Raw genomic sequence first — 27,029 nt, 5'->3', positions numbered from 1 at the left:
GTCTGTACCAGCAACCAGAGTGGGGGCTGCAGCTTCAGGGACTCACATCTCCAGGTGCCAGCAACTGGGAAAATGGCATTCAGGGACCAGCAGTTACTGGGTGGACTGAGCATCCAAGCCCACCATGTACACGTGTGTGCATATAGAGGCCATTGGTGCTACGTTCACATAAGTGCTATGTGTCTGTCTGTGATCTGTGTGTATGTACATGGTGTGGATGTGTGCTTTGTGCCTACTGGGAATACATCTTCAGCCTCACTAGTGGCTGGACCTGGCACAATAGAGCTGCAGCAGCCTCACCGCTCTTTGGCTGTCAGATACAGCATGAAACTTTCTCCTCCAACACTGGCCTTCCTGCTGGAGTTTTTGTGTAGTTACCAGAATACTTATACCCCTGCAAGAGTGTACTGGCAGTGATTTGAAAAGGATACAAAGGAGTGTCTTTGAAAAGTTTTATTTTACACCCTCAGTTTCAGAAACCTTTCCAAATCAAAGCAGCAAGTTGCAAAAGTTTCCTCTTCAGGCATATGAGCAAATCTACTTGTTACTAATTCACCTTTCCTGACCAAAAGCAGGGTGTTGCACCCCCTCGTCTCCCCCAGATACTGAAGGACTGAAAGGACCTGATTTTTGGTCGATGTTGTTGAATTACTATGAGCCACTAGGAGGGTCATAACCACAGTGGAGCATTCCCTGCTCCTCCCCACTGCCTCCACCTCCTTCAACTCTGGAAACAGCATAAAGCCTCCAAGAACAAGGTGATGGTTTCTGACCTGCATGAGCATGTCTGCAAGAGAAAAAAAATCTACCCTACAAGAAGCAAAGCTCAGCCCATGGCAGGCAGGTGAGTTTCCATCTTGTACTTCAAGAGGGAACAAGGGATTTGCTCATAGATACTGGCAGGTCCTGGAAAGACACTGTTTCACCTCTCATAGCAAGGTACCAGTCACTCAGCTCATTCAAAGTGGCCACAGTTCAGCAGCTGGATCAGGCGTGAACTTGTGGAGTCCTGAATCAGGCACTTCCCCAAATGTGCCCGTCTGCCTTTAAAAAGGAGTCCAGGTTCTCCTGAATATCAATAAGCAACAAGGTCTCTAGAGGCTGTTCTGTCTTCTGCCTTGCTCCCATGATGAGAAGTGCTATCTCCTCTCTGTGGTTTTCAGGTTTTCCACCAGGGAAGGAGGCTTTTTGGTCCTATAGGCAGCAGTGCCTGCGATCCGCGCCCCTCGGATGGTACTGATGTACGGCAAAAGGGGAGGGTCTCGCAGCACCAATGCGGTGCCCTTGGGAGTGTAGGCTCGCAGCAGCAATTTCTCTTCCTCGTGAGCTGTCACTGCCACCCAGCCTGCACAGCCAAAAAAAAAAAACAAACCACAAACACAGACAGTGAGCAAGACAAGCCACTAGTAACAGAATTAGGGTTCTAAGGCAAACTCAGTTCCTCCTGTGTTGGCTGAGAACCTGTGCTACCCAGGTGTGATTTGTTTGAGAAACAAAGCTCAAAGGTAATATCCAACCCTTTCCCAATAGAAAGCAGCATCTAAAGCCACATCTTACTCTCCTCAGACACAGCTCTTTCCTGGTGAACTGCAGAGAGACTGTGTGAACTACAAAAAGCACAATAATAAAGCTTTCCAATCCATGGCCCTTCTTCTCTCACCTGGACAGCGTCACAGCCATTCCTGATGCTGTGGAACTTGTATGGCAGCCAGAGCATAAAGTATTCAAATGTGGTCATCCTGTACAAGCATAGTTGTCAATCTCCATTCTTGGAGGTTGCTAAGCCTCAGCCCAGCAAAGTCATGGCTGCCCTAATTTTATGTTGGTGACAGTCCTGCTCTGAGCAGGAGATATGGCTTCATCCCTTCAGAGGCCTCTTCCCCTCAATGTTTCTATGATGCAGACCCTGCAAAGCAAACTAATGAAGAAATATTAAATTACCTGCAGAGGAAAGCTTGATATCTGCGACTGCCTCAGTGGGACCAACTCCTTTCAGTGTAATGTCCTGAGGGACAAGCGGGGGGAACTCTTTCATTCGTTCTTCCCCACCCATGGGGACCTAACATCAAAACATGGAGAAAAGATTTAACGGTCAAGAAATGCTTCAGCACTCCTACCTTGAACTGGTGAGCAAGGCACAAGTGGGAATAAAGATACTAGATGCTTGTTAGCCAAGTACAAGCTGGCTTGAACACCTTACAGGAGTTATTTCGGGTTTGCCAAGAGTAGAATCAGGATCACATCCAGAGCAACTCAATGGGAACTCAAAGGTGCTGGTTTTCCCCATGAATTGTGCCCCAGCCAGGGTGCTTCACCAGGCAGGATGGCCCGCCTAACCAAAACCAAGAGCCCATGACAGTGTCTCCTCTTACCTTCAGTAACTCTTGGCCAGCACGCTCCTTGTAGAAGGCATCTGCGTTACTCAGGGTAGAAATGTGGACTGGCAACAGGTTAGATGCCACAACAGTAAACCAGGCAGGCTTTTCTCCCTGAAATAAATAACAAGAGGAGAATGTTACTTATGATAACAGAAAAGCAGCCCTGAATTGCTGTTTCCTGCTTCGTTTCTCTCCTGCATGTTGAATACCTGTTTGCTTGATGTCCCTTCTTGTTTGAGGAGGGGTCGTGCCTCTGCCACTGCAGAGCAGCCAGGGTTTGTATCAACATGGGAGCTGAGCTTCCAGCCATGGCTTCACCATCCTGCCTCAAAGCACACTCAGTACCATATCCCCTGCCATCACATCTGCTCAGCTCAGGCAAATCATCCAAGAGAGATCTTTGCTCAAGTTTAATTCGCAAGAACAAACTCAATGTGGTTATTTAGCATGAGAAGTGATGGACATCTCCTGTCTGGGTGCTTCTTCGCCTGTCACTTTACATTTCTAACATTCCAAGGCATTTTGATTTTATGCAGTGCTTTATTAACAGATTCGTCATCTCAAAAGCAGCAAAGAAAGGGTCAGAGAAAGCTACCCAGAAAGCATCTTATCTTCTAGTACTACTATAACAAGAGATGAAGCAGCTGCTCACAAAATCCTTTCTTCCCTTACCTGTAAGTAGTCCACACGTCCCAAGGCTGCTAAAAACAAGACCATTCCTGGCTTGAGAATGAAGGTCCGCGGAACAATGGCATTTGTTGGCAAAACCAGCTTTACTTCTTTATCTGTCAGGAGATTTAGAACCTGCAAAATAAATTGCTCTGCCATAACTCATCCCAGATATTTTAATGGCGACAATGAAATTAATATTTGTATTACATTGCTAGAGGAAAAAGATCAGGTTATGCAGTGTGAAGAACGTCTAACAGAACAATTCAATTCTGGTCCACATAGTAAGTGAGAAATAAGAGGAGGTATGGATGTCACCAATCTCCATGGCAATGCAGGGTCCATAGCAGAGTAAAACAGCTGCCAGCAGCCTGCTGGACCACAGATCTGGGAACCCTGGGTCTGGCTAGAACAAGCTCACTGAAGATTTACCATGCTTTAGCATGAGTGCAGTCACGAGCAGAACTGGAGACCACCTTTGGCTATGACATTTGAGTTACTCCACTTACGCAATACGCAAAGTGCCGAATCAATACTAGCAGCAAAGCTGGTCTCGAGTATCTCACTGAGAGAAAAGTGCAGGATCAGACTGTGAAACTGAAACTGCAGGATGACCAGCCTGCCCCAGTGCAGATCCCTACCCCAGGCACAGTGAAACAAGCTCTCCCACCTGTGAGGGCTCCCAAACGCTCCTGCTGCTTGTACTCCTCTCCTCCCTCTTCCCTTCCATCTCCTGGCTCAACTGGCTCATCTGTTTAGGTTTTAACTTGTTTCAGTAAAATGATCCACCCTGACGTCTACTGAAAAGCCAGCAACTTCATCAGCAGTGCTGCAGCCACAGCGGTCTGATTGCTTCCTAAAGCAGCACCGTTCAAACCCAGCTATGAAACAATGTGCAGGCACTGAAGCTCAGGAAGCACTGCCTTGAAGAAAACAACTAGTCTTCTGGTTGGTGGCATCTCTTTCCTAAACACAGGCAACTGACAGTGGAAATGCTCCCAGCTGTGCCCCCCATGCATGCCAGAATCATGCAAATACAAGTATATAGCAGTGTGACCATGAGGATTAACCTCATTTCATCATTAAAAGACCAAACTAACAGAAGCTGTGGTGCAGCCAAAACCCCAATGCTCTTCATACATTCACAAGCAGACAATCTTTGGCTTGGAAGTCCAATTCAACACTGATTCTAAAAGCCAGGAGGCTTTGCCCTGCTAGCTGCAGGTTTTCTGATGTTTGGCAATGCTTAAACTAAAATTTGAGAGTTATCAGTCATCCTTTTCTGTGCTTTCCAGAAGTTTGGCTTTAGAAGGAGTCATGAGGAAGCAGCTGAAGACAAACCTCCAAGGAGTAAGGATAAAAAAAATCTAATTCTATCATATGCTAACTGCCACTTCCCTTCAATCTTCTTGCAAAATGAAAAATAAAAACCAAACCTGCTTGTAATTAGAAATCTCCCAGGCCAAAATCTGCCACATAGACCATCTACATGTCCTCCAGCCAGATTGAACACTGACCACAGAAACAAAATTTGGTTGGAAACTTGGCATGTAACTCCCCAAAGGCACAGCAAGGATAGTCAAAATCAGAAACAGCAGCAAGTATTTCTGGATGAAGGAAAGCCCACGTTTTACACACTTACCAGGTTTCTAAGCTGATGTCTGTCTTTACCAAACACTAATCATCTATCAGAGAGCAAAGTGGGTTATGATCTGGCAAACATATCTACTAAAAAAACCCAGTAGTTTTCTAGCGTTCAAGAAAGCAGCATCTGCACTTCAGTTGTGCAGTCTCAGTACAGTGCTTGCACTTCCTTCTCTTGAGGACTTTCTTATCTTCCCAAAAAGATGACCTGCAGGTCTGCATAGATATCAAAGCGATGGGAAAAAAAAAAAAAAAGTGTGACTTTTTTTTGGATGTGTGCACAACATAAGCACTGGCTTCGGAGCCATTGCTCTGCTGAAACATTGAGATGGGCCTGAGGTATCCGAGCTACTAACAGGAACACTGCAGATCCCAATAGCTTCAGGAGAATGCTTTCTCAAAGACTTGGTTCAGTCATACAACACTGGTTATCTTCCTGAGCTCCACCTTTGTCAGTAGGCTGGCAGAACTAAAAAAGTGTAAACTTCTTTGGGTGATACTGGTATAAACTTGCTTATAGCACTATTTCCTACTTCCCTTCATTCAGATGTTAAGGAAATTTGCCAATGCAGTTGTACAGTTCCTTTGCAAGATTTCAGTATGCACTACTCAGAAATGCAGCGGCATTAACATAACGAACCTGTCCCAAGTAAATACAAACCATATTTTAACACAAATGCCCAAACCAAAAGAATCCTAACCCCAGGACTGCAGCAGAAATATTCTCCCACATGCACAGGATGTTCTGTCCTCCCAAGCCCCATCATCCCCAAACACAGCACCACAGAGTACCTACACAGTTTTCCTTTATAATCCCTGGAGTGTCAAAACACCAGCGAGCATCCTTCACTTCATTGTGTGTGAACTCTTCCCTTTCCTCATGCTTCTGAGGGGAATCTCTGGGATCTTCATCTATGCTGTATGAGAGCATGTCAGGGTCAAAGTCAATCACCGAGCTAGACTTCAGCTGTTGAAATGTTCTTCCAACTCTTCCTGGATTAAAATGAAAGGTTTCTGGTGATTAATTTATTAACTTGCCTCTCCTTCCATTGGACATCTGTCCCTTCCCTTGCTTAAAAGAGACACACATTGGTAATATAAAGGCGACAAAGATGCTATGTGGCTACAAATTTCCATGATTCAAAAGCTAAGATGCTAAGAAATCCTTTCTATAATTCTTGCTTAGCACTCCTCAAGCCCCAAAACCTTAGCAAGGACCAGATCACAGACACCCCATTATTTCTGTTTTACAGTAAAGCAAGCTGGCTTCTGTTTTCAGTGCCTTAGACTGTCAAACACAGGACTGTTGGAAAATCAGAGCTATCTTCTGGCAACTCCATTTTTTGGATATATGGTAAAATGATGCAAACCACTGTGGCTTGCAGCCAAAACCTGATTATTTAATAGTAAAACTTGTTTTCTTCCTTTGGGAATGAGAGATGGTGTCTAATGGAATATCATTTTAAATTACTAAGCTATCTGAACTACGTCACCAAATGCTGATGGGAGGTGCACTGTACAGAGGAAACATCTGCAATGCTACTACAACAGCTGAAAAATAAGTACTCGAAAGAAATACTAATGATGCTACTGACAGAGGAGCTAGAGGTCTTGCGCCCATTAATCAAGGAATAAAAACTGGTCAAAATAGCTTGAATGCAAGTTTGGATTTTTTTTATTGCTACTACAGTTCCTCCCATAATTAAATGGAAATGAGCTCTTTCAGAGTTGGAAGAAATGACTTGCCAAAACCCTCTAGATTCTACAGCAAATTAAGGAGTTAACAGTCCTTCGTGTAATGCAGTATTTTCATCGGGGCAGAGGGGCAACATCTTCACTCAAGCAATACTCACCTACTAAGTAACCTTGCTTTTTAAGGTGCTTAAGATACTTTTTTTCTTCACTGCTTAGCTCATCTTCTGTTTTTGTTGCCTCCTCTTTCAGCCTCTCCTGCCTTCGGAATATCCTGTCACATGTAGGATTAATAATTGGAAATTTCAACAGGTTCAGTGTCGTTCCTGGAAAAAAACCAGAAGACTTGTTTGAGTCCCTAACTGCCTAGCACATTTAAGCACTAAGAAACAAGGAAAAAGAAATGCTTCTCCAACTTTTGGGTGAAACCCAGTAAAACAAAAGCTGGAGGTGGAACTACAGCTGCCACCATAAAGTACTAGCCTCCCCAGCCACAGTAGTGGAAATGGGGCATCCATCCACCTGAGACCTGCTCTCACCTAGTTTGATGAAATGGGTGTCAAAGCCAAGCAGTGCCAAGACTGACTTAATACACTCCAGGCAATCCCACCTCCAGGCAGCTTGGTTTGTCCTACGACTGTTTTATGGGTGCTCACTATTCCGCCTCCCGGTTTTTCTCTAGACTGGAGGGCACCACAGATTGGGTACCATCCCTGCTGGCAGGGGAGCACACAGGCCAGCTCTGGTTTACCAGCCCCGTCACTGCTACAAGCTGCACAGCACCCTCTGTACCTGCCAGCCTTGCTGCCCTGAGGAAGGTGACGATGCAAAGCACAGTGCAGCACTGGAGCTCGCTGCCCACAACCGTGATGCTTCAGGGTGGCGGGCACTCGCTGGGTGACATGTCCCCTTGACCCAGGGGTGGCCTTGCAGGAGGCCTGGGCCTAGCTGCCCTCTGACCGACCAACACCGCGCGTGAGCCCTGCTGTGATGAGAAGAGTGGTGGCCCTGACCTGGCCAGGGTGACACGGTGGCCCTGTCAACAGCGTCGGGGGCACGGGACTTGCAGTAGTCGGAGCGCAGCAGGGCGTTGAAGAGCGTTGACTTGCCGGAGTTGGTGGCGCCCAGCAGGTAGACGTCACCCGCACACTTCCAGGAGCGCTGCAGCCGGCTGACCAGCCCCTCCATGCCAAAGCCCGTCTTGGCGCTCACCAGGCGGACATCCACCAGCGGGGCTCCGCGCAGCCCGGCCTCGGCACAGGCCGCCGCCACCCGCTGCCGCAGCCGCCCCAGGTGCCCGGGGGAGTCGGCGGGCAGCAGGTCCACCTTGTTGCCCACCACCAGCAGCCCGGCGGCGGGGACGTCGGGGCCCAGCAGCGCCGGCAGCTGCGGCAGCACCGGGTCGGGCAGCTCCAGCACGTCGAGCAGGTAGAGGAGCAGCGGCCCGCGGCCGTGGCGGGGGGGGCTGCGCAGGGCGGCGCTCACCACCTCCCGGTGCTGCTCGGGCGGCAGCCGCAGCCGCAGGGCCCGGCCGTAGTGGGCCAGCAGCCAGCAGCGCTGGCAGACGGCGCCCCGCAGCCCCGCCACGCCGGCCGGGCCCTCCGACAGGCTCCGGTACTTCTCCGCCGGCACGAAGCCCGGCGCCGCGCCGTCGCGGCAGTGCAGCTCGGCCCCGCAGCCCGAGCAGCTCGCGCCGCTGGGCGGCACCGACGGGTCGGGCGTCCCCACCACCGAGCGCCGCTCCCGCCGCTTCTTGCCCGGCTCCCGCTCCCGGCGGGCCGCCGCCGCCGCCGCCGCTGCTGCTGCCGCTGCCTCGCCCGGCTCCGGCTCGTACTCGAGGAAGACGAACTGCTCCTCCTCGCCGCCGGCTGCAGCCCCGCGCCGCCGCACCGGGGCCCACGGCCGGGCGCGGGCCAGCCGGGCCAGCAGCGCCGGGGCCAGCCGCTGCATGGCGGCGCCGGCGCTCCCGCAGCGGAAGCGAAGGGGCGGGGCTTAGCCGCCGCGCATGCGCCGTCCCGCTCCCGCGGGCTCCTGGGAGGCGGCGCACGCAGCGTGCGCAGGCGCGGCCCGGCCGCTCTCCCGCCGCAGCGCTCGGTGCTGGGCTCCGCTGCTCTCCTCGCCCCGCTCTTGGCCGCCGCCGTCCGCGGCCTTTCCCACCGCCATCATGTACGACGCGGACGAAGGTGAGTACGCCGCGGCTACGGGCCGTGCCCCGCCGGGCCTTTTTCACATCTCAGCCCGGTGAGGGAGGGCGGGGGAGCCGCTGGACGCGCGCAGGGCCCGCGGAAGGCGGCGGTGGCGGCGGGGATGGGGGCGCTCCGGACGCGGTGCTGGGGCGCCAGAGGGGCCCGCATCCCGCCGTGCGGCGGCCCCGCCTCAGCAGGCGAGGGGGGACAGCGGGGTGACCGGAGCCCCGCTCACGCCTTGTGCTTCCCCGGCAGACATGCAGTATGATGAAGACGATGATGAAATCACCCCCGACTTGTGGCAAGAAGCCTGCTGGATCGTTATTAGGTGACTTCTTCAAACTCACTCTTCTTAATGCGTTAGCATATGTGCTCTTGGCCTTACAGGTGACATCCGGATTGCTAGCTGTATGTCAAGGAAGCTGCAGGCTTGGTTATGCTAAATTGGGTGTTATAGCACTTTCAGAGCATAAGGGCTTTAAGCAGAAACAGCAGGATTGTCGTTAAGAATTAAGAAGCCCTGCTGACCCCCAGTGGGGTGCACTGTTTTAAAAGAAGAAGTGATTTTGATGCCACATCAATCACATGATTGGGCCCACTACTGTCACAGCTGATGGTGGTGTTAGGAAGTCAAAACTTAGCTATTTCACTATGTTAGTGTTTTTCTAGCAAGACGTGAACATTCTGCACCTGCAGCTTCTTAGCAAGGTTTAAGTTATTATGTTTCCCTTCTATTTTAAGGTAGACTGTGCCAAGAGGTGACAGCAAATCTGTCACTTTGTAGTGTCTGTGTCTTCAGGCAGTGAGAAAATTGCGAAACGTTTTTGAGCATCTGTGTTTGAAACTCATGCCTTGGGAAAAATGAATGTATTTGATTCTATACTGTATTTCATGACTTTTGGAGGTTTTGTAATAAATCATAGAATCGCTTTGGTTGGAAAAGACCCTTAAGATCACCAAGTCCAACCATAACCTAACTCTCGCACTAAACCATGTCCCTAATACATCTTAAGCTTGTTGACATATGAAGTATATGAATTAAACTAAGTTCTCTTGTTCATTAATGCACTCTTTTTTTCTTTTTCAGCTCCTATTTTGATGAAAAGGGTCTAGTCAGGCAACAGTTGGATTCTTTTGATGAATTTATTCAGATGTCTGTGCAGAGAATTGTTGAAGATGCTCCACCAATTGATTTACAAGCTGAAGCCCAGCATGCCACAGGAGAAGTGGAAGAGCCGGTAAGTGGAGTTCCCTGGCAGAGGTAATTTGTTTTTATAATGCAAAATGATTTTCAGTGGGTTTTATTCAACCCTCATCTCAAGAGATGGAAATACATCTGAGTTATGGCACTGCTTATGCAGTCAATAGGACGGAAGTATGGACGGTATGGATTCTGTGAGGTACATGGCCAAGTTTCCAGATAGTCAGGTGTACTGCTAAGAAACACACGCAATAGCTTTGTTATCATAGAATTATGGAATAGTTTGGGTTGGAAGGAACCTTCAAAGCTCATCTAGTCCAACCTCCCTGCAATGTGCTGGGACATCTCCAACTAGATCAGGTTGCTCAGAGCCCCATCCAACGTGGCCTTGAGTGTCTCCAGGGATGGGGCATGTACCACCTCTCTGGGCAACCTGGGCCAGTGTTTCACCACCCTCATTGTAAAAAATGTCTTCCTCTTGCCTTAACCTGAAACTCCCCTCTTTTAGTTTAAAACCATTACCCTTTGTCCTATTGCAACAGGCCCTGCTAAAAAGTCTGTCCCCACCTTTCTTATAAGCCCCCTTTAAGTACTGAAAGGCCACAATAAGGTCTCCCTAGAGCCTTCTCTTCTTCAGGCTGAACAACCTCAACTTTCTCAGCCTGTCCTCATAGGAGAGGTGTTCCAGCCCCCTGATCATCTTGGTGTCCTCCTCTGAAATCGAACTTCACTCTCCTATAGAGTTACTCTCTCCTGTTGGTTAAGTTGTTGGTTGAGTTGAGAAATGACCAAGAACAAGTGGCTGCTGCATCTTGTGTTAGCAGTTATTGCATGGAACCTCGCTGACAGGGATGTAGTAGAGCAAGTTGGGTAGCCAAAAGCAAACCATGTTTTGGTGGGATTTTGATATTCAGTAGCTTTACCTTAGCAGGAAAAGTTTATGGCTGAAAAGTTCTTTCTTAACTTTCTTCGGCTGAGGTTAGGTCTAGGTTTTCAAAGGCTGCCATTGCTCATCATCTTCCATTGGCACCATGTTCTAAATGAGAGCAAATTATCTGAGGTCCATGCTGCGTGAAAGTTCTTGAGTTGTTTTTTTTAATCTAGTCATCTGAAGAGGGGTTGTCACCTTGAGGTGAGGACATGTGGTGGCATTGGGTATTAAGCTCTAGGACTGCTCTTGAACAACCAAAGTGGGTGTTTCTTCCATTACAGGTAAATGTCTTCTTGTTTTCCAGCCCCGGTATCTGTTGAAGTTTGAACAAATCTATCTCTCCAAACCTACACATTGGGAAAGAGATGGAGCACCATCACCTATGATGCCCAATGAAGCCAGACTGAGAAACCTTACGTAAGAACAAACTCTGTAGTGGATAAACACAAGGAAGGACTGGCCCTGTGTTATTGATTGATAGTCTTTTTTACTTTAGTAGTGCCTTGAAAATATAATAATTACTGCTCTATTCAAATTTTGATGTCTACTTGTCAAATCCACTTGATGCTTTAGTAATAATGCTTTAGTATTACCAGAGAGTGCTTGAATAACTGGTTCATTATCCTTCTGTACAACCTGGAGTAGTAACTGGCAGGTAACACAATGCTGTATTTATTCTGTAGGTATTCAGCCCCCTTGTATGTGGACATAACTAAAACAGTTATTAAAGAAGGGGAGGATCAGTTACAGACACAGCATCAGAAAACATTTATAGGAAAAATTCCTATTATGTTACGTTCAACATACTGTTTGTTGAATGGCTTAACTGACCGTGATCTTTGTGAACTGAATGAATGCCCACTTGATCCTGGTGGCTACTTCATCATCAATGGATCAGAAAAGGTAAGGAGTTATACCTTGCACAGCCATCTTTACAACACTGGAAGTTCTGTGACTTGTATCCATGTGCTTTGCTACTTTTATTCCCATGTATCACAGTTAGTGTGCATGCTCGTGATCTTGTAGAAAGATGGGCTTTCAGTCTTCTGTTAGGACTTCCTAGAGTCACCGTTTCTTCTTCTCTGAGGCACATTTCCCCTCTTTACTTTCATAAACTGTTTTGCATTAAATGCCACTAAGTACTCTAGATAATTTCCTTTCCATTTTCACCATGGCGGAGCAGCATGCACTCTGAAATGTGGTACTTCTTCACTTAGAGCCTCCTCCAGTTAATTCACAATTGTATAGATGCATTCTATTATAAGAATAGGTTCTTCCCTCCATTGTTGGAATTCAGCTTTTGCAAATCATATCCTCTGCATGCTTGTGCCTCACCAATGAATCTGGTAGTTATTTGTAACTGACACCTGGGCAAATGCAACCAAAGGAATAAATTGTATTTTTCTTCTTGGGGGAAAAAAAAATAAATCTGGCTTTGACCTTGGGAGCTGGCATTTAAATTTAAATGTCTGTAATGCATTGGCCTTCAAAACAGATAGTGAAATTATTCCTTTATCAGTGCTGTGCCTAAGCTAACAGAAGTGTCTTGGCACAGCTAGCAGATGCAGTAAGTTTTTCGTACATATCAGTGTTCTTGGAGTCTTTTGGCTATTCTATCTGAGCTGGGTGTATGCTTTGCTTAATATGGTATTTTTAAAATGTAGAGTATCATCCAACTGAGTTTGGCAAATGGACCTCACACTGCGCAGTGCTCTTAAAGTTAAGGCACCTGAAAGAATAGTAGAAACACACTGTGCTTGTTACTTTCAGCATGCCCTTTTGTCAGTTATTTACTAGTGTTGTTGTTCCTAACACAGGTTCTGATTGCTCAAGAGAAAATGGCTACAAACACAGTGTATGTGTTTGCAAAGAAAGATTCAAAATATGCCTACACAGGAGAGTGTAGATCTTGTCTGGAAAATTCCTCTCGACCAACAAGTACTATATGGGTTAGCATGCTGGCCAGAGGCGGGCAGGTATGTTTAAGCAGTAATAACCACTGGCCTGGGGCTTACATTAAAGCTTGTCTTAGGAGTTTTGTTACTATCCCATCTCTTCGTGTCCCTTACTTTTGAGATTTTGAGAATAAATTTATTCTAATGCTAAGTTGTAAAGAAGGTAAAATTGAACGAAGATATATTCTGTTCGTCATAGATTATGTATGTCTCTGTGACACATAATGTGAGGATTGAAGACTCAGTTTGTGGCAGGTTTATGGCAAGGCTGAAAAATAATTCGAGAAATTCTAGAATTTTTAGAAAATACGAACAAGCTGCATCCTGTCTGTGGGCAAAGGGCAAGAATAGGAGCAGGAACCCTGTCTTTGCTGATGGCCAAGCTAGTGTTTAGATGTGTTTTGCTCACTAGCTCCTGATGGCTGTGGCACTCTTGAGGGGTTGTCCTTCTGCATCCCACAATGTCTGTTTCTTTCTGGGAGGGAGGAGCAACTACTTGAATAATCTCAAGAATGGAGAGTGGATTAGAAAAGCTGGACTTAAGCTGGATTTGAGATGACAGAAGGAATGCTTAGGGTAGATAGGATTGCTCTTTGCAAATACACAGGGGGAGAGAAAGGATGCATACAAGTGAATGAATAGTTGTACAGGGTGTTTCAAAAGATGGACCCAATTCCAGTTGCATTCCAATTTCCAATGAGTCCATCTTTTTTAAACACCCTGTATTTCAATTCCTTTGTATAAGCAAAACCTTCCAAGTTTTTGCAGACTTCTAAAGTTAGAAATGTTTTTAAAATAAAAAGGTCACTGCTGGAGTAAGGTTTCAGAATAGGTCCTTAGTTGGTCTGCTGAGAAGTCATGGTTTCCTGTAGTGCTTGAATAAATACACTTGTGCTGTATCATCCAAGTCCCAGAGAGGTATTTTTGTTTAAAGGCAAGATCAGTTGAGACTGATATACGTTTTTTCCCATCTTTTCAGGGTGCAAAGAAGAGTGCTATTGGTCAGCGCATTGTAGCAACTTTGCCATACATCAAACAAGAAGTTCCCATCATAATTGTCTTTCGTGCACTAGGCTTTGTGTCCGACAGGGACATTTTAGAGCACATCATATATGATTTTGAAGATCCAGAAATGATGGAAATGGTAATACATATTAAATAAGTTATTTCCTGGCTTGACATTTGGTGATGGTGTAGGTATGGCTAATCATAATTGAAAGTATAATTATTTTTCTAATTGTAATTAATTACTTTATTATTTTTGTGGGTCGTCTATGAGAAATGACAAAAGTTCTCTGCCTAAACCTATTCTAATGAATATTTTAAGTGGAAAAAGTGCAATAGAGATTTTTAAGAGTTAATATGTATTTGGGAAGGTAGGTTCTTATCCTGCTGCCATTGACTTTAATTGTAAAATACTGATTTATACCTGAAGCAGCAACGGGCCTAGAATGTACTTGAATAAGAACTGTTTTCTGAAGTCTAAACTATTTTTGTGTGCTTCCTGTGTGCTCCATTACCATTTTCTGCTGCCCTAGTAAAGCACAAAAGAACTGGATCAGTAATTAGAAGTTCTTGAAAAGAACCATGAGCAAACTACTATGTAGTTTCCAAGCCCAACTGGCACTTGGATGCTACAGGATTGTGTTATATTTTGTGCATTAGGTCAAGCCTTCTCTGGATGAAGCGTTTGTCATTCAGGAGCAGAATGTTGCTCTAAACTTCATTGGATCAAGAGGTGCAAAGCCAGGTGTCACCAAAGAGAAGAGAATCAAGTATGCTAAAGAAGTCTTGCAGAAAGAAATGCTCCCGCACGTTGGTGTCAGTGACTTCTGTGAAACCAAAAAGGCCTATTTTCTAGGGTATGTCAGTATTTTCTGTCACACATCTGCAAGTGGACCCTGACTACAGGTTTTATTGATGTATATGTATATGATTGGAAGAATGCACTGAATGGAAGTTTGTTTTTAACCTTAGTCTTCTGGATACTCAGTGATAAACTTCAGGGCACTGGTATGTTTTTGTAGCTCAGAAAATGCAAATGTTGATAAAATAGAAAAAAAATTGAAATAACACAAGCCTCCAACACATTCTGGATCTTAAATTAGATGTGATAATAGTGATAACTGACCCTTTGACATCATGTTGCAGGGACAACATATACAGGTTGATGACTAACGTGTGGATAACTACTGATAAGCTGTTTGTAATGTAAACCCACTCTTTAAAACTATTGGCACATGCTCTTGATCACTGCTTATTGGTATGCAGCTGAACTGTAGCACCAGGAGACTTACATTTTACACCTGCTGCCACATGCTTTAACATAGCCCATGCGACAGTACAGGACGGCCATGTACCAGAAGATGTGTTGTCATCATGATGTAAATATTAACTTCTCTCTGTAGTTATCTGGACTTTCAGTGGGTCATTCACCTCTGAGGATGTACGTGCTGAAGAGGCCTGTTTTAGGGCAGCAGTATTCTAAAGATCTAGAATGGACAACCTTTTAGGAAACAGTTCACTGATTTATTTATGAAAGCATGTAATCTTTGTTTTGAATGTTTACTGTCAGTTTAAAACATAAACTGTCTTATTTGCTTAGGTATATGGTTCATAGATTGTTGCTGGCAGCACTGGGAAGAAGAGAGCTTGATGACAGGGATCATTATGGCAACAAAAGACTGGATCTTGCTGGGCCACTGTTAGCTTTCCTGTTCAGAGGGTAACTATAATATATACATTTTCTTTGGAGATAATTAATGCTAGCGGCATTGCCAGCTCAGTGCTTCTAAATCTGTTCTGTTTGATTTGATTACATCTGATAGCCAATCTTGGGCAACACAGTCTGTATCTGATGATGACTTTTTAATGGAGTAGGTAAGTTTCCTCTAATAGTAGGTGGTCAGCATCAGCTTGTTTTGAAGCATATTTTGTGTGTGTTCACAAACAGGTTAATTTGTTTTGGTTTGTTTTTCTCCCTTCTTCTAGTTACAAATTACTTGCTTCTGTTCAGGAGGCCTGTGACGTTTTTAGTAAATAGTACTGGGTAGGCTGAATTGCTACAGTACTGTTTAATCGTGTTTATTGACACCTTCTTCTACAGAATGTTTAAGAATTTGCTGAAGGAAGTGAGAATATATGCACAAAAGTTTATTGACAGAGGGAAAGATTTCAACTTGGAACTGGCAATTAAAACAAGAATTATTTCAGATGGTTTAAAGTATTCACTGGCAACTGGAAACTGGGGTGACCAGAAGAAAGCTCATCAGGCCAGAGCAGGAGTCTCTCAGGTACAATAGCTGAATAAAGCATGGTAGTATTTATCAGGTTTACATAAGAATAAAACTATACCATAGAAGAGTTTTTAACGTTGCTTGGCATCCATGCAAATTCTATGTTAAATAGAACTCGTTTTAAAAGGAAACTTCCATAGCTGAAACAAATGAAGATCTGAATAGTTGAGTCTGGTGTAGGGTGTGGTTTTTTGCTGTTGTTTGTTTTTGGTTTTAACTATTATGTTCACTGCTAAATGGTGTGACTCTTGTAAAGACTTCTTTTTGTGTTAGAACATATGCTTGCCTGTCTGGTCAGGTCTTAGTCCCAGGGACTAAGGATGGGATGATGGATTTCTTTCCTTTAATTACTTCCAGTGCTTTACAGGTGGTTAAAGAAACTCGAGTGACACATCTTGTAATATGACAGTTGTATATTCCACAACTAATGATAAGGAGCACTGACTACATTAGCTCAGAGCAGTGCTTAGTGTCATTGTACAGGCAAACCCTCCTGGTGAAAATGCAGCTTAAAAAGTACTTTTACAAGTATGACTTGGACATTCTAATCACGTGATTAGAGTAAGCTATACTACAAAAATGAGTTCTCTGTGTGCATAACTGTGTGCTGGGCGTTGCCATGGTATAAGTGTGCTCTGAAAACTTCTGGCATTACAACACTGGTTAGGAGCTTGAGATTTTAAGGATAAACTTAGATTACTGGAGGTAAACTAAAAAGTGTAGCTATTTTAGTTCTTCTATTTTAGTTCTTCTCAAGTACATAATTTCTAGAGGGCACTGATCTTTTGTTCTAATGTATCATGATGCCTGTCAACAGCACACTTAAGAAGCTTTGACTAACTGAATTCCTTACCACATGCAGGTGTTAAACCGCCTGACTTTTGCATCTACACTTTCCCATCTGAGACGCCTGAATTCTCCAATTGGTAGAGATGGTAAACTAGCAAAGCCCAGACAGCTGCACAATACACTGTGGGGAATGGTTTGTCCTGCTGAGACCCCAGAGGTAATGAAAGTACTATTTATGTCAGTACTTACTCATGCCTAACTGCTTGTATCTGCTAGCCATTTTATAGCCATGGCACTTTGATGATCAGTTGCACCTTTTTAAAGTGCTGCCATGAATATTTAACTTTATAGCCAACTCTGTAGTTGAATGGTTGAAATTAATAATGTAAGCAGCATGTTTTGTGTGCAGTTCCTTGAGGACTGGAAGTTCTCAGATCTTCTGGGGGGAATCTCGATTTGGAAATGCAAATTAACTTTGTGTTTCTACTAGGGTCATGCTGTAGGACTTGTGAAGAATTTAGCCCTGATGGCTTACATTTCTGTGGGGTCTCAACCATCCCCAATTTTGGAATTCTTGGAAGAGTGGAGTATGGAAAACCTGGAAGAAATATCTCCAGCAGCAATAGCTGAGTATGCGCAAATTAAACTGTTTAAACAGACTTAAGCTTTTTATCCCAAACAACACTTCAAGGGTTTGGTTTTATTTGTTTGTTTGTTTGTTTAGTTGTTTGTTTTTCCTTCTTTCTAGTGCCACCAAGATCTTTGTTAACGGCTGCTGGGTAGGAATACACAAAGATCCAGAGCAGCTCATGAATACCCTAAGGAAGCTCCGTCGTCAGATGGACATCATTGTGTCGGAGGTATAAGTTTTGCAGCTAGAGTTTGGATGCCTTTTAGATGAGCAAAGATAATGGCTTGATACTACTTTGCAAGCTAGCAATAGCAATAGCACTATTTGCAAGTCTCTTTCTGAACATACTTCACATTGCTTGTGGGTTTTTAAATTTTTTTTTTTTCCTTACTTGTTTTTGTTGTTGTTGTTTTGGGAGTTTTTTGTGTGTGTTTTTTTTTTTTTTAAGAGGATCCAGTTGAAAAAGCAGTTGCATATAGTCTCTTGAAATGCTTCTGTTCGTAGGAGTGTTAATGTTTGTTTTGTGCTGCTGATAGCACCTGCAAGGTCTTTGCTGTAGGGAACTTTGTTATCCTATTTTGTGTTCCATAGTTCTGATTCCAGGCTGAGACTTTGTACTCCTGGGGCTGCTTCTTTCTTGTATAGGTCTCAATGATTAGAGATATTCGTGAGCGAGAAATCCGCATCTATACTGATGCAGGCAGAATTTGTCGACCCCTTTTAATTGTGGAAAAACAGAAATTGCTGTTGAAGAAAAGGCATATTGACCAACTGAAGGAACGAGAGTATAACAATTACAGGTGAGATACGTTCCTGAAACTCAACTGAATGTCTAATTTTCCATCTTGGAAGCTGCAAGTTCCCTCAGATTGGAGAGAGAAATGTTTAAAGCTTTGCACAGCACAAGGATGCTTTCTCTGCCTGGTAGCTTAATTCATTCTTTTTATCACACTGAGGCAGTGGTAGTAATAGTAAGCCAGGGAAGTCCTTATTCTTGTTACTGCTGAAAAGACCTGTTTTCTGTGTTAGCTGAGTATTTCAGACATTGGTTATTCAGTTGGCAGGATCTCGTGGCCAGTGGTGTAGTAGAGTACATTGATACACTGGAAGAAGAGACTGTGATGCTGGCAATGACTCCAGATGACTTGCAAGAGAAAGGTGTGGCCTATTGTTCAACATACACACACTGTGAGATTCACCCGTCAATGATCCTGGGAGTATGTGCATCTATTATCCCTTTCCCTGATCACAACCAGGTCAGTGCATCACTTCTCACATACTGCTTTTGATGTTGACAGGAAACCCACATGTGTAAAGAGCTTTATGTACATATATACTGGTCTTTCCTTGTCTGTCTAGTCTCCCAGGAACACATACCAGTCTGCTATGGGTAAACAGGCTATGGGAGTTTACATTACAAACTTCCACGTTCGTATGGATACACTGGCACATGTATTGTATTATCCTCAGAAGCCCCTTGTAACAACACGCTCCATGGAGTACTTGCGATTTAGAGAATTACCAGCAGGTATGTAGTCAGTTTACATTCATTAAACAAAAATACTACTGTTTTGTTTAAACTTTGTCACAGATGTGTGTATAATGCTTGAATATTTAGCAAATGTATGTAACTTAAAAATAATTATAGGTTAAATGTTAGCTTGTAGCTTGACACCTAGATTGCAAAAAATACATTGCTAGTATTGCAGCTGAAACTACTTAATCCGTATAGTCTGCTAAAATCTAACTGGAAAAAATGCATTTTCTGTATTGGCATTTGCTAGGTTCTTCACAAGGGGTCACTCTTGACTCTTTTCTATCCAAAGTTGCATTTGCTGACACCACCTGGTTTTTGCATGTGGGACACAGAGATTTTTATCTCAGAAAGGGTAGAACAGCTGCTTGTAGAGATTACAGTTTATTTTGAGTTATAAGTAATGCCTGTCTGGTATGTGTGCATCCTTTCAAAGTATTTGCTCTATGTATTCTAGGTATCAATTCCATTGTAGCCATTGCATCATATACAGGCTATAACCAGGAAGACTCTGTCATCATGAACCGTTCTGCTGTTGACAGAGGCTTTTTCAGGTGAGACTTTGTAAATTTTTTAACTGTTTGGAAGAAAAAAAAGAAATACACAGAGTTATCCAGAGGCTCAAGAAAAGGTCATGTTATGCTGGAAGACACCATTCTCCAAATCTTTTCGACCTGAGCAGCTTTTTTTTTTTTTTTTTTTTTTTTAACGAGGGTGGAGGGAGCAGCACAAAGAAAATGGTGAAAGTGTATCTTAGCAAAACACAGCGAGTAATGTATCATCCTTTGTGTAACTTGACTTCCCACTCTGTCTCCCCAACTCTTCCATTTTGGTCTTATTTACTATGTGTACTGTTCTTTGTATGGTGGTTAAATGAAAAAAAAATTTGGACTCTGCTGTTACATTTTCATATAACTCTTGCCAGTTATATGAACTCCTTAATGCCAATATTGCAGCTTTGTAGTATAGTCTTTAGTAGAATGACAGTTGCTACCAGTGAGGATTGGCATGTTCTCCTCAGCAGGAACTGCTGTTGGGACAACTGGCATCTGATGTGACTTTGCATGCTATACTTTTTAGATGGCTGTACAGTTGGTCAATGGATTTCTTGTTTTGTTCATTTTCTTTTGTCCAAGTTGAGCCCAAGAAGTGTGGGCTTAGTATCTTGGATCTACTGCTTTCCAACGTAGAATGAGACTATTAGACTTTTATTGCTCTCGTGAAGCTTTTGTAGAACTTCTCTGCATGGGAGTAATTAAATATGGAGAATATTTATCTGAAAGGCTGTCGCTTTGTTGTGCTGGAAAATGAGACAGTGAACAAAAACCTCTAAGGCCCCAGAAAGAAGCCTATATAAGTTGAAAGTTTACCACTGTAGCTCAGCTGTATTGAGTGTGGCACTGCAAGGTGGCAGTAGAAGCCTCAAACTGCTTGCAAAATGGCAGATACAAGGAGAAAAGTAATCTGAGAATGTAATGATGAAGGTATGAATAAACTTTAGGAATAATTACTACTTCTGAGACATCAAGCAGATCTGAAGGTCTCTGCCGTTCATAAAAAATCAGCATGTTATATTTGGCAATAACTGAACACTAACCATCAAAATGCCACCTGAAACTGTTTTTTGTTTGTTTGGTGGGGTGGGTTTTGTTTTTGTTTTCCCCTCCTCAGTGATGGACAGATTGACAAGACTTTAGAGGAAAGGTGGCGGAGCATGTGAACATTATTTCTTTGGTTGTCATTAGTAACAGAAGCCATAATATATGATAAAAGGGTGATTATAGTGAAATGGGGATGTACAGATGAGGAAAAATACTGGTTTCACTGGAGAAGGCTTTATAACTTTGTTTCAGATCTGTATTCTATCGCTCATACAAAGAGCAAGAGTCTAAAAAAGGGTACGACCAAGAGGAAGTTTTTGAAAAGCCAACACGTGAAACTTGCCAAGGTAAGATATAGGAGTGTAATGAAGACTGAGTTTTTAAATTACGTTTTTGTGGGCAAGGTTGGTAATGTTGTTGAACTGATTCAGTCTTTATTTTGGGATGTATAAAATAGCAGAAATGTCTCTATTAATTGCAAAATACATCAGTTGAGATATTTGTCTAAAATTATCTTTAGACATTTCAGCGTAGTCTGAAGTTGCAAGCAGACTTGTTGAATTTCTACAGAGCATCGAAGTCAATATGTTGAAAATTTTTCTCTTTTTTTTTTATCCCCAAGGCATGAGACATGCAATCTATGACAAACTTGATGATGATGGTTTGATAGCACCTGGGGTACGTGTGTCTGGGGATGATGTCATCATTGGCAAAACAGTAACACTGCCCGAAAATGAAGATGAACTGGAAAGCACTAACAGACGTTTCACGAAGAGAGACTGTAGCACTTTTCTGCGAACTAGTGAGACTGGCATTGTAGATCAGGTCATGGTAACCCTTAACCAGGAAGGATACAAATTCTGCAAGATTAGGGTGAGCACTGACATGTGTGCTTTCTACTTTTAATCATTTTTGTTCTGTGTTTAAGTTACCAATTGAATGTTTTCCTTTGGCTTACAGGTACGCTCTGTAAGAATCCCTCAAATTGGAGATAAATTTGCCAGCAGACATGGTCAGAAAGGAACCTGTGGTATTCAGTACAGGCAAGAGGTAATGATTTTTTTTTTTTTTCTATCTTAACATTCTACCTCTGATCTTCTAAGCAAAGGAACTGCCTTAAGTGAGTTGTCTGTGGAATATCTACTAGGGTGCAATATATTGACTTAAATTTAGCTAAAATGTGTTTAGAAAGGGACACAGCTGCTTCTTACCTGGTACTTCAGTGCCTTTGCAATGTTTTAAAACATTTAATTTGAATCCATGCACCTGCTTTTCTTAAAGCTGATATTCTGGGCAATACTGACTCTGTTTCCCTGCTCTAGGATATGCCCTTCACCTGTGAAGGCATCACACCTGATATAATTATCAACCCTCATGCCATCCCTTCTCGTATGACCATTGGTCACTTGATTGAGTGTCTTCAGGGGAAGGTAAGAAGAATCTTTTATGCTGCATGTCTGAGCAATATGAATTAAAATGATGTGGTGGTGGGTTTTGTGTTGTTTTGGTTTGTTTTTTGGTTTTTTTGTTTGTTTGTATTTTTCTGCTTTTTGGGTTTTGTTTTTTTAATGTGCGTTGTTTGGGGGTTTTTTGTTTGGGGTTTTTTGTGTGGGGTTTGTTTTTTGTTTGTTTGTTTTGTTTTTTGGTTTTTGGTTTTTTTCCCCTCCTTAAAGTTACTACTCCCTGATAGTAGTAACTTAAAAAAAAAAACCACCACTAAAAAATGAGGACTGTTCTCTAGTTACTTGACAGCAAAAGCAGGTTTCTTGGGGAAGACCTACAGTCCTGTAAATTTTGTCCAGCAAGTCAGACTAGAGTGTTCTCTCTTAAGTGTTGTTTTTATTCCAAACATTTCCTTGACCTAGAAAAAGGAGTAGCAAAATTGTTGATACTGTGTATTTTTAAAAATCTAAGTATAAAGTGTAATTGATAAACTGAGATAAGATACTATCATGGGCATGGAGTCACAAGTTCTCACATTAATAGTTAAAACTGTTTGAAACAGCTTAATGTTGTCTGACCAGTCCTTCAGGAATCTGACAAGCTTTTGCAAATCTCTGTAGGTTTCTGCAAACAAGGGAGAAATTGGTGATGCTACACCTTTTAATGATGCTGTCAATGTGCAGAAGATTTCCAATCTTTTGTCAGATTATGGCTATCATCTAAGAGGAAATGAGGTATAATCAAAATACCAAGTCACTGTATTTTTTTTAATGTGCATTTGATGGCTAGTAAGACTTATAATTCAGTGACTGCCTTAACTACTTCAGGTCCTTTACAACGGCTTCACTGGTCGAAAAATCACATCACAGATCTTCATTGGTCCTACGTATTATCAGCGTTTGAAGCACATGGTAGATGACAAAATCCATTCTCGTGCAAGAGGGCCAATCCAGATACTTAACAGACAGCCCATGGAAGGTAGATCTCGGTAAGGATGTTTCTTAGTTTGTATACAGTGTTTTCTTTTTTGTTGAAGATTTTAGCCCTAAAAATTAGCTTCCTTAACCTTGCAGCCAGAACTTAATTAGCTTACCCCAATTAGCCACCCATTTGCATGTGTTTGGCTTAAGATGATGTACTGGGTGCTGGTGTCTGGGTTTTGGTAGCAGGAGGTGGTGCTGGGGTGGCCTTTCTGAGAAAGGACCAGGGGCTTCCCTGTGCTGGACACAGCCACTTACAGCTGCATCCAACAGAACTACCACTGGTCAAAGCTGAGCCCATCAGAGATGCTTGGTGGCACTTCTGTGGTAACATTTTTTAAAAACACTGTGCAGCAGCTATGAGAGATAAGTGAGAAAACATGAGAGGAACAGCCCTGCAGACACCCAGGGTGGAGGAGAGGGAGGAGGTGCTCCAGGTGCCAGAAATTCCCCTGCAGCCCGTGGAGGACTATGCCAGAGCAGATATGTGCGCTTCAGCCCATGGAGAGCCTACACTGGAGCAGTCTCCTGGCAGGAGTTGTGGCCTGTGGGGAACCCGTACTACAGCAATCTGTTGCTGAAGGACTGCACCCCACGGGAAAGACCCACACTGGAGCAGTTCTTGAAGGACTATCCCATGGGAAGCACCCCACACTGGAGCAGGGAAAAAGTGTGGGGAGGAAGGAGTGGCAGAGAGGAGTGGTTCTGGAGTGACCACAGGGAGTGGGGAGGAAGGAGCTGGGAATGAAGGAGTGAAATCGAGCCTGGGAAGAAGATGGAGAAGAGAGTGGTTTTAGTTTTGTCTTTGTTTCTCACTATGCTACTCTATTTTTAATGGTCAAACAATTAACTTTCCCCACATTGAGTCTGTTTTGCCTGTGATGGTAATTGGTAAGCAATATCCCTGTTTTTATCTTGACCCATGAGCTTTTCCTTATTTTCTCCTCGTCCTGTCAATGTGGGGGAGTGAGAGAACTGTGTGGTGGGCATCTGGCAGCCAGCCAAGCTTAAACCTACCACAGATAAGTACAGAATGATTAGTTTGCCTCATTTTGCTATATGATTGTGTTGTGGCTGTTAGCATTCTTCCTAACAGTTTTATTCTGAGTTGTTAGAGGAAAATTAATGCACATTTTTACTCTTGCCTTGTGATACTGCTGTTGTGTTTCTGACAGGTTACTTGTTCCACCAGCAAGAACTGATGTATTTTGCCAATGAACTCAAAAGCTGGGTTTTTTTCTTTTTTCTTTTACAGTGATGGTGGCCTTCGTTTTGGAGAAATGGAACGAGATTGCCAGATTGCTCATGGAGCAGCCCAGTTCTTGAGAGAGAGATTGTTTGAAGCTTCAGACCCATACCAAGTCCACGTCTGTAACCTCTGTGGAATCATGGCGATTGCAAACACAAGGACTCACACCTATGAATGCCGGGGATGCCGTAATAAAACTCAGGTACTTGTGGTTTTCATCAGCCACTGTTTGTCTTTGTGGGTAAGAGGAAATGCCACTCTGGTGAACAGGAGGATAGGGAAGTAAATATTTAAAGAAGCACCAGAACAATTGCTATTTTAGTTTCATAACTATTTTAAGTGTTTATAGCATCCTAGTTAATTTGGATGTTTCCTTATTAATTTTACAGTGTTGTTTTCTCACTTGGCCGGAAATGTTGTTCAAGTGTTTTGCAGTGCAGGGTTTTTAGAGACTTGAAAAGTAAATGATTGAGAGCTTATTTTTAGAAGTAAAACTCAAGAATCACAAGAATTTAAAGCCATCACCCTTCTGACTGTCCCCATGAAGATATTTATGCTTGTAGAGCTGGGTCCCCATGGGAGGTCTTTTGTGTTGTACTCTTTTTTTAATTTTAAAAAAAAGCTTTATAGTGTGTGCTTGGTTACAGAACTGTGTCAAGGCAGAGTGGCAGCAGAGATAAAAATAGTTGCTTTAAACAGGCTTGTTCTTGTGCTACAGGCTGCCTGCTGCAACTCTAACAATGGTGTCTGGGTTACTGAAGAGATGTGTGCCGGAAATCTTAAATGCATTTACTGCACATCAGGCACACTTTGTTACACACATGTTTCCTTGTTAAATAAATGTCTCTTGTTTAAGATCAGATCCCTTGCCTGCAGGTTTTATTATTAAAAATATATTCTGGATAGCTGCTGTGTAGCCTCTACAGACAGTCTCAGCTTCCCTTTTGCTTTCTTACTGTCTAGGAGCAATTCTTGTTAAATGCTTTCATGCGTAACTTCAGATTCACTTTTGAGCCAAAAACTTGACAAGTTATTTGTGTAGAGGATGGTGGAAGCTGTTGTTTTAGGAGTGCTTATCATAAGCCTTTTGAAATCTCTTTCCAGATATCTTTGGTTCGGATGCCCTATGCCTGCAAACTCCTCTTCCAAGAACTGATGTCCATGAGTATTGCACCTCGTATGATGAGTGTTTAGCCCTTAAAAAGTTTCTTTCTTTCTTTCTTTTTTTTTTTTCCCCTATGATGAGACCGAAGTGCTCAAGTTTTGTTTGATTTTGTGTAGGTTGCATTTGAAATAGTTTTACTCATCTGCTATGTGCTGTTCAAAAGTACATTTATTTCCTGTAAATAGAAATAAAATTTGTAATCAAACTTGTGAATCTCTTTATTTGTGCATCTGTGAAAGAAGTGTGCAAGCAAATTGGTAATCAAAGAATACAGAGAGTTAAGAGGGAGTGATTAGTGAGCTAGAAAAAGCCAAGGGTTGCAGCTTTCCAAAATACTAATTTAAAACTGTGCGCAAGTGAAAGTCCTCACATCACAGCTCTGCACCATCATCTGTGGAAAAACAAAAACATGTTATGCTCTGTATGGTTCCAAGGGGTCTTATCACAACTTGGGCAGTAGCACAGTGCATGAGTTAGCTGATGGCTTAGCTAGGGGTGAGACCTGACCCTCTCCTTCCTTCTTTTCTTCCTTCCACCCCTACTGCAGGACACAGCTGCAGGGGGATGGTGATAGGTGGCATTTTTCTGTGCTGAGGTCACCTGGACATGGGACACAGACTCCCTAACTGCACAGTGTGCAGCTATGACGTCTGACAGTTTGTTCCATTAACGTTATCAATTTCCTTTAAGTAACTATGGACTGCCAGCTTATTGCTTAGCTACAGCATACTTGAGAGCCCTCCTACAGCTGAAAAGAAACAGCTGTGACATGTGGTGTGCATGTAAGAAATAAACCATGAGGCAATACAGGCAGTACTACAACCTCACAGTAGTTCCTGTGAGAGGGGGAGTGAAAAATCTTCCGTTCTGGGCTATAAGTGTGCTGCTCGTGGCACAACTCACTAAAACTCAATTTTGTTCATATCCATAAATAAGATGTTTGAAAAGGGATTAGAGACTGGCTGAAAGCCTTTACCAAAGTTTCTATGTGTAAGTGATGCTGGGATTCATTTTATGCTCTCATTTCAATGCCAGGTGCTGTTAATATTGTAAAGGAAGTCTTTTAGCTACTCAAGGATATAAGGATACAGAAAGTTAAGGCTCTATCATGCAAATAAAGCTACTGGGATTAAAACTTAAGTATTATGTCCAAACGTGGATTTGAGTAGCACAGTATTCTGTAGCTGGGTGCTCTGTTCCCAGTGCCTCTGCCTCTAGCACGGTTACAATTACTGTTCCAGCTCTCTGGGTCTACTCTGAAGCACACCTGGCCTTGGTGCTAAGCCATCCTCTCTGCAGCTGGAATGAGGGTGGCTGGGTTGCCATCAGCTTTGCCTGCAGCCTGGCAAAGAGGACCTGGGTTTGAAAACTGGCTCAGGGCTGGAAGGGAAAGGCTTCACATCTTGCCTAAAGATCTGCTGTGGCATATCTGTCCCCTCCCCAGCATGCAAAGAGAATGGCAGGGACTAAGATGTTTGCAGGATGGGGAAGAATAGAGGGCTTGGCAGGAATTTAAGTGCTCCAAGTTCCCCCTCTGCCTCGGGGCTGGTTGTGCCAATACTGCTCCCAGGAGACATGGGCAGGTTTGGAAGTGTCCTGAGAACACTGAAAGGAGAATACAAATTTAGGGCTGGAAACCTACCAGAAGTTGTTTTTTAAAACCCTAAAAGGTGTTTTTAATTTAG

The 27,029-nt window shown here is 43.5% G+C and overlaps 3 protein-coding genes across 3 annotated transcripts in view; 1 reads left to right on the top strand and 2 right to left on the bottom strand.

Annotated features, from left to right (window-relative positions):
• Positions 1-445: 445 nt before the first annotated feature.
• NOA1 (nitric oxide associated 1) lies at positions 446-8,549 on the bottom strand. The gene is given in 9 exon segments (XM_065634000.1): positions 446-1,345; positions 1,942-2,059; positions 2,373-2,489; positions 3,051-3,182; positions 5,488-5,684; positions 6,545-6,709; positions 7,397-8,351; positions 8,353-8,472; positions 8,475-8,549. Coding segments are annotated over 9 exon segments (2,085 nt in total). The 3' UTR covers positions 446-1,139.
• Positions 8,454-25,526, top strand: POLR2B (RNA polymerase II subunit B). Its single transcript, XM_065633999.1, has 25 exons — positions 8,454-8,566; positions 8,825-8,897; positions 9,657-9,807; positions 11,006-11,118; positions 11,385-11,604; positions 12,519-12,677; positions 13,636-13,800; positions 14,322-14,518; positions 15,262-15,381; positions 15,763-15,949; positions 16,815-16,958; positions 17,232-17,371; positions 17,490-17,601; positions 18,018-18,172; positions 18,430-18,628; positions 18,732-18,900; positions 19,364-19,460; positions 20,760-20,854; positions 21,130-21,380; positions 21,468-21,557; positions 21,830-21,937; positions 22,571-22,684; positions 22,778-22,938; positions 24,186-24,381; positions 25,284-25,526. Exons 1-25 carry the CDS (start codon positions 8,548-8,550, stop codon positions 25,371-25,373), a joined length of 3,525 nt encoding a protein of 1,174 aa, XP_065490071.1. The 5' UTR covers positions 8,454-8,547; the 3' UTR covers positions 25,374-25,526.
• The window catches only part of IGFBP7 (insulin like growth factor binding protein 7), a 16,624-nt gene continuing 15,089 nt past the window's right edge, over positions 25,495-27,029 (bottom strand). The window contains exon 5 of the mRNA XM_065634001.1: positions 25,495-25,735. Coding sequence (XP_065490073.1) covers positions 25,716-25,735 — 20 coding nt within the window. The 3' untranslated portion in view covers positions 25,495-25,715. The remainder of the gene's footprint in view (positions 25,736-27,029) is intronic.

The sequence above is a fragment of the Caloenas nicobarica genome, chromosome 4, assembly GCF_036013445.1.
Source record: "Caloenas nicobarica isolate bCalNic1 chromosome 4, bCalNic1.hap1, whole genome shotgun sequence".
NCBI lineage: Eukaryota > Metazoa > Chordata > Aves > Columbiformes > Columbidae > Caloenas > Caloenas nicobarica.
This window is presented reverse-complemented; position numbering and strand designations above follow the sequence as displayed.

Coding starts and splice junctions, on each gene's coding strand:
- POLR2B (XM_065633999.1), top strand. Junction 12,678..13,635: donor TGCTGGCCAGAGGCGGGCAG/GTATGTTTAAGC, acceptor CCATCTTTTCAG/GGTGCAAAGAAGAGTGCTAT. Junction 22,939..24,185: donor CCCATGGAAGGTAGATCTCG/GTAAGGATGTTT, acceptor TTTCTTTTACAG/TGATGGTGGCCTTCGTTTTG.